Source organism: Haliotis asinina, chromosome 14 (genome assembly GCF_037392515.1).
Source record: "Haliotis asinina isolate JCU_RB_2024 chromosome 14, JCU_Hal_asi_v2, whole genome shotgun sequence".
Lineage (NCBI taxonomy): Eukaryota > Metazoa > Mollusca > Gastropoda > Lepetellida > Haliotidae > Haliotis > Haliotis asinina.
Window position 1 is genome coordinate 12,278,031 of NC_090293.1, and position 13,948 is coordinate 12,291,978.

General features: G+C 43.5%; 1 protein-coding gene across 5 annotated transcripts in view; it reads left to right on the plus strand.

The window, feature by feature from the left end:
* Positions 1–13,948, plus strand: part of LOC137261305 (mediator of RNA polymerase II transcription subunit 25-like) — a 43,210-nt gene that overhangs the window by 19,126 nt on the left and 10,136 nt on the right. For 3 of the 5 annotated variants that reach the window (XM_067799033.1, XM_067799031.1, XM_067799035.1), the window contains exons 16-20: positions 4,996–5,058; positions 6,825–6,881; positions 8,638–8,712; positions 10,384–10,512; positions 10,919–11,039. In XM_067799033.1, coding sequence (XP_067655134.1) covers positions 4,996–5,058; positions 6,825–6,881; positions 8,638–8,712; positions 10,384–10,512; positions 10,919–11,039 — 445 coding nt within the window. The remainder of the gene's footprint in view (positions 1–4,995; positions 5,059–6,824; positions 6,882–8,637; positions 8,713–10,383; positions 10,513–10,918; positions 11,040–13,948) is intronic. The other 2 variants (XM_067799034.1, XM_067799032.1) reach the window with 1 other exon arrangement.

Sequence of the window (13,948 nt, forward strand, 5' to 3'; positions counted from 1 at the left end):
TATGTTGTGTCAAGAGACGTTTCAAATATCGGCTTCCAGAGTGGGACCAATTGTTGTACCATCCTCACAATTGGACACTGCACCTGGATCCGTCACGGTTTCATCTTTGCGCCTGGACCATCTGTGATAGTCTTGAGGGCCAAGGGGTACTCATCTCAAGTGGCGAAATTAATCACCCTGGAGCACAGGGTTTCCACTCAGTCACTTTATGGACCTGCAGGCGTGGGCGATCGACATGATCCTGCGACTGCTTTTGGTCGCACCTTGGTGGCCAGCCAGGCCATGGTTCCCCGACCTGCGTCATCTCGCCAGCGGAGAGTCGTACCAGCTCCCAGATTAGTTACGTCTGCTTCGACATCCGCACAGTCGGCAGCTGCATCCGGACCCACTGAGATTTCATCTTCACAGTTGGGTCATCTGCAGAAGGCAATAAGAGTTAAGGGCTACTCCTCGTGCGCAGCAAGCGTCCTAGCTTGTACGCATCGAATGTCCACTAGGTCCTTATATGACGACAAGTGGCGCTCATTTGAGAGTTTTTGCGCTCAAAGATCGCAAGACCCTATGACAGCTTCTCCACAGTATTTAGCGAACTTCCTCCTGTTCCTGCATAACTGCAAGCATCTTAGAGGCAGTACCTTGGGGACTTATCTGTCGGTTTTGAACTCTATTCGATTAAAGCAGATAAACAGATTTCCAAGGTACCAGATCTTATTGCGCTACTCAAGGCCTGCAAATTGGAGGACCGGAAAGTTAAGCTTCGTCCTCTAGTTTGGGACCTCAACATCGTCCTACAACATCTTAGAGGACCTCCGTATAAGCCTTTAGAGGAAGCCTCCTTCGTGTATTTGTCTCAAAAAAAAAAAAGGACGGTCTTCATTCTAGTGTTAGCGCTACTGCTGATAGAGCTAGTGGAATTCATGCCCTGGACGTCACGCAGGTTCGCTTGGATCAGTCGAGGCATGGACCAGCCCACTTGGGTCTCCTGTGAGATTTTGTGGCCAAGAATCAGCTCCCTGGACAGCCAGACAGACTGTTCTCCATTCCTCTGTCATCTGCAGTCTTGGGACAACATGACTTGGAAGAGGAGCTGCTGTGTCTCGTTAGAGCCCTCAGATGTTACATCCGGTAGTTGGCTTCTAAGAGACGTTCCCCTAAAAGACTGTTCATCCCGCTTTCGACTACCTGCAAAGGGGAGGTGAACAGGAACACAGTCGCCTGATGGCTTCGATCTACGATCCTAGCGGCTTTTGATGCCAAGCGTCTACCTCATCCAGTGGCAAACATCCCACACGAGATCAGAGCGTTGGCATCTACCATGGCCCTCCATAGAAATTGCACAGTGCCACAAACTATGGAAGGCTGCTTTTGGGAGTCGTCGTGTACTGCCTTCGCTTCCAACTACCTGAGGGACTTGGCAGTTGAGGACATGGAGGGGGAGCTGCTGTGTCTCGTTTGAGCCCTCAGATGTTACATCCGGAAGTTGGCTTCTAAGAGACGTTCCCCTAAAAGACTGTTCATCCCGCTTTCGACTATCTGCAAGGGGAGGTGAACAGGAACACAGTCGCCTGATGGCTTCGATCTACGATCCTGGCGGCTTTTGATGCCAAGCGTCTACCTCATCCGGTGGCAGACAGCCCACACGAGATTAGAGCGTTGGCATCTACCATGGCCCTCCATAGAAATTGCACAATGCCACAAACTATGGAAGGCTGCTTTTGGAAGTCGTCGTCTACTGCCTTCGCTTCCCACTACCTGAGGGACTTGGCAGTTGAGGACATGGAGGGACTACAGTCTTTCAGTCCGTTGGTGGTTGCCCAGCAACTTACCCGGACGTCCGCCCATTAGGTAATAACACTGTTACTTACCGTTGGTCTTAAGATTAACCTCACCCTCAGGGTGCGTCGGTTTTTCTTTGGAGTTCCCTTGGGTTACTCTTTGCCCTGCTTCCAGGTTTGTCCTGTGACTGTTGGCATTGGTCTCCCAGGTTCTCCTAATGCATGTGCACTGGTTGCTGAGGGATGGTCCTCCGGAGTCCACACCACCATCCATCTGTCGAAGCCATATGCATAAGACCTATGGTAAGGTAAGTTAAAAATTTATTAAAATCTAAATATTTTAGATATTTAAATACTTACCTTACCATAGGGCGGTGACTCCCTCCCAACGCTGGATGCTCCTCCCCACTCTAGACTCTTCGGACCTTCCTGTTGCCAGTAAAAGTGATTTTTGGATTGTTCGCGCTTGCGCGAGTGGGGAGATCACGTCACTTCCGTGACTACATTCGTAGATTACATGAGGTAGCCATCTAGGGAATGGCGAATCAACGACTGTCTGATCTCTTCTAGCGAAGCTTGAGGTAATATGCATAAGACCTATGGTAAGGTAAGTATTTAAATATCTAAAATATTTAGATTTTAATAAAATTTTTTATACCTGATTTGGAAACACATTGGACCTAAAGATAATCCTAAAAGTGCTATGTTTTGACATAAAATGTCCCCTAGACATTGTGTTTTAGCTTACAAGAGTTATGTCCCTTTGACTATCAATTGATACTGTTTGTCTCTGACATCAGTCATTGATTGCGTGACATACTACAGCAAAAATAGAGGAGAAATGAATGAAAAGTTTTCTGGAAAATGCACAATGAACACTGAAAATTTCCAAAAGGTATTAAAGTAGCTACGTGTCTAGTTGCCAGGTAGTGTTGGATGGTACGGCACATTTGAATTTGTATTTCTGTATTGGCCGCCGAACGTAACTAAATATACAGTTGATGGGGCCCTGCCATCCCATACTACCTTGCAAATAGCTGTATAATTAGTAATCTTGAGTACATTTTATAGAAATAGTATGCAAAATGTTCTGCACATGCAGTTGTCTTAAAATTTATATAAACAATCAGAAATGTTACCATGTGTATAATCATGCTTACCCCAAAATAACACATTCTTGTAAAATCTTTATATTGCAGGATTTCTATTTTGTAAGAATTATTACTTTGGGATTTATGACAGAAATTTATATATACTGCTGACTGCATGTCCATGTTGGTTTTAGCATATGCATGAGTGGTAGACATATCTTTGTTGACAGTCTCTCTTGTGTGGGGTATTATATCATCATTCTGTTATGGTAAATACTCTGCACCTAAATGGCACCATGGCTTTGTTTTGAGTTCCATGACACAGTAAAATGATATCCAATCAAATTTAACATTTCTTTCATGAATACAAAAGATAGCGACATATTGGTTTCATGTCTTATGAAAATACAACTTAAAATGCCTCATAGATTAAAGGCCTACTTTGCCAGTCTAACTGTTCATTTAAAAAACATTCAATATGTTGAATGCCTGCTCATGCTGAGTCACAACATAGAACAGAAATTATGAAATTTCAAATTTCATCACCTTGATTTGGAGGTGATGGCAAAGCTCATCAGCAAAGGAAATTCTCGAGATGCAAGTTTAGATGTGATAAGAATGAGTACACTTCTGAAACAAAACTTTGTACCAAATGGGTGCAGTGTGTATATGTAAATATACATATCGGAATGGAATGGATACATTGATAATGGGAAAAGGGGACAGATCCTGATTGATATACAGACATGGCGGAGGAGATCATGTGTATTCCTGCTTCCTTTGGAATCAGAATGTGTGTTTTGAAGCAAAACATTTATGTAGAGATGATGAAAATTGAGTGTAACTGCCTATTATGTATCCGAGATATTGAACAACAGAATGGAAATGTAGCACATTGAATAACTCCTTTTGAAATGTGATTCTTTTGAGATCTCCTCCTAACTGAGTCTGTTTTGATAGTGTTTGGTGCATGTTGAACGTAATCATATTATCATAGATGTTATACTGTATCTCTTTCTCTGTCTTTTTCTGTGTTTGTTTTTCTCTCTCTATGCCTTTCTCTATCTTTGTGTGTGTCTGTCTTTCTCTCTGTGCCTCTTTCTCTACCAAACTTTGTATCTGTGTGTCTGTCACTCTGCCTGTCTCTGTCCATCTCCCTGTCTCTGTCCATCTCCCTTTGTCTCCTTCCCTCTTTGCTTCTGTCTCCCTCTATCACTGTCTCTCTTTTTCTGTGTCTCTTTCTCTCTTTGCTTCTGTCACTTTCTATCACTGTCTCTTTTTCTGTGTGTCTCTTTCCCTCTTTGCTTCTGTCACCCTCTATCACTATGTCTATCTTTTTCTGTGTCTGTCTCCTTCCCTCTTTGCTTCTGTCACCCTCTATCACTATGTCTCTCTTTTTCTGTGTCTGTCTCTTTCTCTCTTTGCTTCTGTCGCCCTCTATCTCTACATGTCTTTTTCTGTGTCTGTCTCTTTCTCTCTGTCTCTTGTGTCTCTTTCTGTCTCAGCCTGTCTTTCTTTCTTTCCCTCAGTGTCTCTGTCCATCTCTCATCTCTTTCTCTTTGTCTCTCTCTTTCTCTCTCTCCGCCACTCTTTATCTCTGTCTCTCACTCTCTCTCAGTCTATAGCACTCCATTCTTTAGAGCAGTCTGGGTGTGTTAATTTGTTGACTTTGACATGTTGATTACCAGATATATACACCTCTGCAAAGTATTTTAGTTCCTCTCTCAACCATGCTATTATTTTTTTCTGCTTACTCTGTAATGTTAACATGTAATGTGTCTGTAAGCTCTACTTGAAAGGCCAGTTGAAGGAGCATGCTAACTGTGTTATAAACACTCTGATCCTTAAACCATCAGTAACTGTTGTACACTGTAAATCCTTTATCAAATGCTTTACCACTGGAATTGTCACAGTACAGTAGATGTGAAACTGAGGTCGTCATGGTCAGCCTTGTTGTTGGTGTTTGTGTTTGTAAAATGCAATCTTGAATGATTTGGATGTGATTCCCTGCATGTTCCTTCTGCTCGGTACCGATCCCCTAATATACCTGTGCATGCTTCTCTTGTCACGGTGTGTGTATTCTTTTTGTTTGGTTAAAGATTTACACACAAAAATAAAAACTGTTCCAGCAGCAGACACAGCAGGTGAATCAACCGATGACCACAAACCTACCTCTGCAGCCTCCCCCGCAGGTATGTCATTCCCCCTCCCCATGCTGATTCCCCTGAGACATTGCCATGTAGATTCCTACCACAGGTATATCACTTCCCCCTCCCATGCAGCCTCCCCAACAGCTATGTCATCTCCTTCCCCATGCAGCTTCACTTGCAGGTATGTCATCCCTTCCCCATCTAGCCTCCCGAACAGCTATGTCATCCCTTCCCCATGTAGCCTCCCCCACAGGTATGTCATCCCCTTTTCATGTAGCCTCCCCCACAGCTATGTCATCCCCTTCCCCATGTAGCCTCCCCCACAGCTATGTCATTCCCTTCCCCATGTAGCCTCCCCACAGCTATGTCATCCCCTTCCCCATGCAGCTTCACTCGCAGGTATGTCATCCCCTTCCCATGTAGCCTTCCCACAGCTATGTCATCACTTCCCCATGTAGCCTCCCCCACAGCTATGTCATTCCCTTCCCCATGTAGCCTCCCCCACAGGTATGTCATCCCCTTCCCATGTAGCTTCCCCCACAGCTATGTCATCCCCCTGCCCATGTAGCTTCCCTCACAGCTATGTCATCCCCTTCCCATGTAGCTTCCCCCACAGGTATGTCATCCCCTTCCCATGTAGCTTCCCGCACAGCTATGTCATCCCCCTTCCCATGTAGCTTCCCTCACTGCTATGTCATCCCCCTTCCCATGTAGCTTCCCCCACAGCTATGTCATCCCCTTCCCATGTAGCTTCCCCCACAACTATGTCATCCCCTTCCCATGTAGCTTCCCCCACAGCTATGTCATCCCCTTCGCCATGTAGCCTCCCCCACAGCTATGTCATCCCCTTCGCCATGTAGCCTTCCCCACAGCTATGTCATCCCCTTCCCCATATAGCCTCCTCACAGCTATGTCATCCCCTTCCCCTTGTAGCCTCCTCACAGCTATGTCATCCCCTTCCCCTTGTAGCCTCCCCATAGCTATATCATTCCCTTCCCCATATAACCTCCCCATAGCCATGTCAACCCCTTCCCCATGTAGCCTCCTCACAGCTATGTCATCCCCTTCCCCTTGTAGCCTCCTCACAGCTATGTCATCCCCTTCCCCTTGTAGCCTCCCCATAGCTATATCATCCCCTTCCCCATATAACCTCCCCATAGCCATGTCATCCCCTTCCCCATGTAGCCTCCCCACAGCTATGTCATTCCCTTCCCCATGTAGCCTCCCCACAGCTATATCATCCCTCCCCCATGTAGCCTCCCCACAGCTATGTCATTCCCTTCCCATGTAGCCTTCCTACTGCTATGTCATTCCCTTCCCTATGTAGCCTCCCCACAGTTGTCATTCCCTTCCCCATGTAGCCTCCCCATAGCTATGTCATCCCCTTCCCCATATAACCTCCCCATAGCTATGTCATCCCCTTCCCCATGAGGCTTCATCCGCAGGTATGTCATTCCCCCTCCCATGCTGCCTCCCCCATAGCTATGTCATCCCCTTCCCCATGCATATGCCCCCACAGATATGTCTTTCCCTTCCCCATGCAATTTTTCATCAAACTTTTGGTGTTATCCAACTCAGGTTTGATGTGTGAAGTGTTGTCAAACTGGTGTTGTTCAGATACAACCGGTTAATCACAGTGAACGAAATTGTCATGTGACTGCACCGATAGAGTGCTTAAATGACACAAAGGTTTGACAACATGTATTTGACGTATGAAAGCATGACAACTTTCAAAATTTCAACAACATGTCTTGTTAAACTTAAGTTTGCCATGTGAAGGTCGCTTAGAAAAGATATATTCCTTGCAGATGCAGGCGACACAAGGACTTCCGAACAACCAGCAGCAGCTGAGGATGGGGATGCAGGTAGGTTGGCATAATTCAGTATGCACTCCTTGGCAACTAGTGACCATCATTTAGTTCCAATACCTCTCTACATGCAGATCTGAAAGTGACCTCTTCCACCTGTCTCTCCATCTGTCTCGCTCCTCCACCTGTCTCTCCCCTCCATCTGTCCTTTCCCCCTCCCCCAACTAAGCCTGTGCAATATAACTGGTTTACCGGTATTTACCTTTTCAAATACGAAATCAATACATATTGCGATACACTGATCAAAGCCTTTTTTTTAAATGCATTGGAAAACTTCGTAGCACAAAGAAATCATTGGATATTTCCATTTTTCACACCAGATGTAGTTAGGTTAGGTTTGGTTTGAAGTTGTGTTCATAATTTTTGTTCAAGTGTTTCACAATGTTTTGGATCTAAATGTTTGAAATATTTACTCATTATCATGACAGGGGATCACTGATATGTCCTGGCCAGGTCAGGTTGCTGTCTGAAATGTCAGGAATGTTTTTTGAGAGTGGAGAAACTAGTTCAAACTAGTAACCACCGTGTTGATGTTAAATTGTTCTTATCAGTAATATCTTGTTTCATTTGTGCCAGATAGTGTTTATTTTGTCATGAAAAGTTTCTATTAAGATGTAATATAAGCGTAGTGATTTAATAGTGTTTTTACTTTATAAATCAAACATTTACTGAGTTACAAAGAGTTTTTTGTGTAAAATCTTCTTGCAGTATATTGCAATACATATGGCAATGTGTACTCTTGCATCGTAATATATTGCAATATGAAAATCCTCTACAGTACCTACCCCTACCATCAACCAAGGTCACCTCATGTGATACTGAACAAGCTATGACAGCTCAGTGTACTTGAGATGTCTCAATTCTTCACACCCATGTGCAATTTAGGCTTATGGAAACCATAGCAATAGAAATATTGTTTTGATGGTAGTTCTTTTTTTAATCAGATGCCATTGTACTTAAGAATCTGGTATACTGAATATCTGCATCATTGTGAGTGAGTGTGTGTTTATGATTTTACACCTCTTTTAGCAGTATCAGGAGTAGACTTTACACATTGTACCCATATGTAGAATTAAACCCAGGTCTTTGGTGTGACAAGCAAACTCATTAACCACTAGGCTACCCCACCACCCACAAAACATTTTTATAGTTAAGCCTATTATTATCATGTTTTTGAAAAATCACCATCAGCTTGTTCATCCATTTGCAGTTTCTGTAACAGATATCCAAATCAGTTGAATGTTTCTTGTTGAAACGTGTTTCACAGACCATCCTACTGGTGAAGTCATGCCTGTTGGTGACTTTTGGATATCTTTTTTTAAAAGCACATGTTTATTTAAAAAAAATAAATAATTGTTTTCATGTCGACAAAGTGGATTCAATATATACTCTAAATGGTGGTTGTACAACTCATTTGCACAGCAGGGCTAAACTTGTTCGACTTTCCCCATAGAAACTTGCTAAACACATCATTTTAGTGTTCCAAGTTTTCCTGTTGAAGATTTTTTATTTTCAAGGTGTCCTTTGGTGATTTTGGATTGGCATTTCTAATATCTTAGTCATCATATCAGATCTACGTTAGTTTGAGGAGATGTCTGCTTGTAGCACCACCAATCAAGAGCAGGCATTAGACTTGTCTTGTAATGTATCTGAAACATCGGTGCCTGGAACTCTCAGTAGCATGCTTCAGATGTATGTATGTAAAACAGCTCAGGGAATAGCACACTGTGACTTATCTCTGCTCTGTTTGCAGACTGTGGCAGGTAACATGCCGATCACATCAGCCTCCACCCAGGTGGCTCCATCGTTGCCTCTCCAACAGGATATGGTGAGTCACATCGCCTTGGTTACCACCATCAAACCTGTGGAGATCTGTTATATAGGTTGGGGATTAGGGAAAGTGCTTCTGAGTTTGTCAAAATAGCATACTATCGCTGAAAAATCAGTTACATGATAACGTGAATACATTTGTGATGGGAAATAGATAGAGGGACTGTCAGATTGTTTTAGATATTGTTTTGCAGTAAGCTTTGGTAGAGTTAACTCCATCAAAAAACCTTTTTTATATATAAAGGGACCTTTAGTGTTTGTCAGTGATTTACATGGGTCCACTTTGTTCCCATTATGAGTAAATGTGGAGGTGTCAATGTCAACGTAGTTAGTCTCCTCTATTTGGGATACTGGGTGATAAAATCATATGAGAATAATCACTTCTGTGCTTCTGTTTTGTCAATTAATGTCATTTGTGAAATCTTGGTGATTAAATTTCTTTGTGAATCTGAGGTGAAACGGTACAATGAACAGAAGAAATATCATACTCTTTTACCCAATATACAGAAATACAGAAAACATTGTTTATCGTATAAAAGCATACTACAGTTTACCTTTGAAAGTCCTAGGAAGTAAGTGAAACTTAAGTTTTTTTCCTCTGTTAATTCTGGAATGTTTGGAAATTTATGTCATGCTAACTGTGACTTTTGGAAAATTTTGGTGAATGCTGTCATATCTGTCCTTGGACTTCCGACACAACAAAGGTTCTGTTAAAACCACCAAGAGAGAAACAAAACAATGTATTTGAATATGTTGTTAAATGTTGCAGGGTTCAGTGATGTTGAATATTGCAGTTTCATATAATGTTGAATGTGGCAAGAACATACATTGAATGTTGAAGGATACTGTGATCTTGAATGTAGCAGTAAAGTTGGATGTTTATTGTTTCAGTATTGTTTGTTGAATATTGTAGGGTAATATTGAGTTGAATGTGGCAAGAAAGTATGATGTTGAATGTTGTAGTGTAATATTGAGATGAACATGGCAAGACAGTATGATCTGAAGTTATCAGGATGGCATTGAATGTTGTAGTGCAATATGGAGATGAACATGGCAAGACAGTATGATCTAAAGTTTAGCAGGATGGCATTGTTTTGAATGTTGCTGCAAATCATGATGTCAAGTAGTAAAGACAGTATGCTGAATGTTCCATGATACTGTTATGGTGAATGTTGCAGTTAACACTATTGTCGAATAGTAAAGACAGTATGCTGAATGTTCCATGATACTGTTATGGTGAATGTTGCAGTTAACACTATTGTCGAATAGTAAAGACAGTATGCTGAATGTTCCATGATACTATTATGGTGAATGTTGCAGTTAACACTATTGTCGAATAGTAAAGACAGTATGCTGAATGTTCCATGATACTATTATGGTGAATGTTGCAGTTAACACTATTGTCGAATAGTAAAGACAGTATGCTGAATGTTCCATGATACTATTATGGTGAATGTTGCAGTTAACACTATTGTCGAATAGTAAAGACAGTATGCTGAATGTTCCATGATACTATTATGGTGAATGTTGCAGTACAAATTAATATTGAATAGTGAAGACAGTAAGTTGAATGTTTCAGGTTGCTGTGGTGTTGAATGTTGCATTATAGTGAACGTTGTTGTGTCATATAAAGTTGAATGTTGCAAAAAATTGATGTTGAATGTTGCAGGGAAACAACTTCATGATGCAGCCAAACCAGGATACTGGTGCTGGCGATGCCATGATGAACAGAGCAATGCCCAACCAGATTTCAATATCAGAGGTGATGTCAGGCCAGCAGGACAGGGCCAGTCTACAGGTCAGTTTCAATTCCACAGAATATATGTAAACCTCAGATTTTGCCAAGAGAATTTAATCATTAACTGGGCATGGTATGACTGCCTGATTGAGTTTAGTTTTACATCGCTTTTAGCAATATTCCAGCAACATCATGGCGGAGACATCAGAAATGGGCTTTATGCATTGTGCCCATGTTGAGAATCGAACCTGTGTCTTTGGCATGAAAAGCCAACGCTTTAACCACTAGCCTACCCCACCGACCCTGGATTGTATGAAAAGTAATATGGTGTGGAAATGAAATAGCTTGACCTCATTTTCAGAGGGAAAAAAGAATGTTAATGCTGATTCTAATTGCAATTGAGATATATAAAATGTTCCACCTGTATGTCCCTTGTGTGCCTGTAATGTATGTAATCATCCTGCAGCGAAAGATCCAGCTGCTTCAGAGTGACCTGCAGGCAGCCAAGGAGAAGGAACTCCAGTACCAGCAGGTGGAGCAGGCTAGGAAAACCATTGTAGCCCAGCAGCAGCTCCAGCAGAGGATGGGTATGTGCCAGTCACATGTTGTCATACTGGAGGGGACATGCACTCACACTCTGTAGATAACCTATGCACTGGATATCTCTACACTGTATCACTGTCCAGGGCATCTCTACACTGTATCACTCTCCAGGGGATCTCCACACTGTATCACTCTCCAGGGCATCTCTACACTGTATCACTGTCCAGGGCATCTCTACACTGTATCACTCTCCAGGGCATCTCCACACTGTATCACTGTCCAGGGCATCTCTACACTGTATAAATCTCCAGGGCATCTCTACACTGTATCACTGTCCAGGGCATCTCTACACTGTATCACTCTCCAGGGCATCTCTACACTGTATCACTCTCCAGGGCATCTCTACACTGTATCACTGTCCAGGGCATCTCTACACTGTATCACTCTCCAGGGCATCTCTACACTGTATCACTCTCCAGGTCATCTCTACACTATATCACTGTCCAGGGCATATCTACACTGTATCACTGTCCAGGGCATATCTACACTGTATAAATCTCCATGGGCATTTCCACACTTTGTCACTCCCCAGGGCATCTCTACACTGTATCACTGTCCAGGTCATCTCTACACTGTATCATTCTCCAGGTCATCTCCACACTATATTACTTTCCAGGGCATCTCCACACTGTATCATTCTCCAGGGCATCTCCACACTGTATCATTCTCCAGGTCATCTCCACACTGCATCACTCTTGAGGGCATCTCCACACTGTATCACTTTCCAGGGCATCTCTACACTGTATCACTTTCCAGGGCATCTCCACACTGTATCATTCTCCAGGGCATCTCCACACTGTATAAATCTCCATGGGCATCTGAACACTGTATCAAATACTATCATTCTCCAGGGCATCTCTACACTGTATCACTGTCCAGGGCATCTCTACACTTTATCACTGTCCAGGGCATCTCCACACTATATCACTGTCCAGGGCATCTCCACCCTGTATCACTGTCCAGGGCATCTCTACACTGTATCATTCTCCAGATCATCTCCACACTGCATCACTCTCGAGGGCATCTCCACACTGTATCACTTTCCAGGGCATCTCTACACTGTATCACTTTCCAGAGCATCTCCACACTGTATCATTCTCCAGGGCATCTCCACACTGTATAAATCTCCATGGGCATCTGAACACTGTATCAAATACTATCATTCTCCAGGGCATCTCCACACTGTGTCATTCTCCAGGGCATCTCCACACTGTATCACTCTCCATGGGCACCTCCACACTGTATCACTGTCCAGGGCATCTCTACACTGTATCACTCTCCAGATCATCTCCACACTGCATCACTCTCGAGGACATCTCCACACTGTATCACTTTCCAGGGCATCTCTACACTGCATCACTTTCCAGGGCATCTCCACACTGTATCATTCTCCAGGGCATCTCCACACTGTATAAATCTCCATGGGCATCTGAACACTGTATCAAATACTATCATTCTCCAGGGCATCTCCACCCTGTATCACTCTCCATGGGCACCTCCACACTGTATCACTGTCCAGGGCACCTCCACACTGTATCACTCTCCAGGTCATCTCCACACTGCATCACTCTCGAGGGCATCTCCACACTGTATCACTTTCCAGGGCATCTCCACACTGTATCATTCTCCAGGTCATCTCCACACTGTATAAATCTCCATGGGCATCTGAACACTGTATCAAATACTATCATTCTCCAGGGCATCTCTACACTGTATCACTGTCCAGGGCATCTCTACACTGTATCACTGTCCAGGTCATCTCCACACTATATCACTTTCCAGGGCATCTCCACCCTGTATCATGCTCCAGGGCATCTCCACACTGTATCATGCTCCAGGGCATCTCCACACTGCATCACTCTCGAGGACATCTCCACACTGTATCACTTTCCAGGGCATCTCTACACTGTATCACTTTCCAGAGCATCTCCACACTGTATCATTCTCCAGGTCATCTCCACACTGTATAAATCTCCATGGGCATCTGAACACTGTATCAAACACTATCATTCTCCAGGGCATCTCTACACTGTATCACTGTCCAGGGCATCTCTACACTTTATCACTGTCCAGGGCATCTCCACACTATATCACTGTCCAGGGCATCTCCACCCTGTATCATGCTCCAGGGCATCTCCACACTGTATCATTCTCCAGATCATCTCCACACTGCATCACTCTCGAGGACATCTCCACACTGTATCACTTTCCAGGGCATCTCTACACTGTATCACTTTCCAGAGCATCTCCACACTGTATCATTCTCCAGGTCATCTCCACACTGCATCACTCTCGAGGACATCTCCACACTGTATCACTTTCCAGGGCATCTCTACACTGTATCACTTTCCAGAGCATCTCCACACTGTATCATTCTCCAGGTCATCTCCACACTGTGTAAATCTCCATGGGCATCTGAACACTGTATCAAATACTATCATTCTCCAGGGCATCCCCACACTGTGTCATTCTCCAGGGCACCTCCACACTGTATCACTGTCCAGGGCATCTCCACACTGTATCACTCTCCATGGGCACCTCCACACTGTATCACTGTCCAGGGCATCTCTACACTGTATCACTCTCGAGGGCATCTCCACACTGTATCACTGTCAAGGGGATCTCCACTTTATAGCAACTGTATTTGAGTCCATATATAGGGAATTCTGGGCACTACTTCCTTTATAACTTACTCTTATATAGACTTGAGACAACTGGTGTGCTAGGGTGCTACGTATATTACTATGTCATTTTACAGAAAAAATGCGAAACATTCTTCAGGTTAATGACCTTACATATAACAAATTCTGACTTTTGTGAGGTTGATTCTCAGATTTGCCCTCATAATAATCCCACTTATGGATTTAACCAGGTGGTAAATGTTGACTTGTAG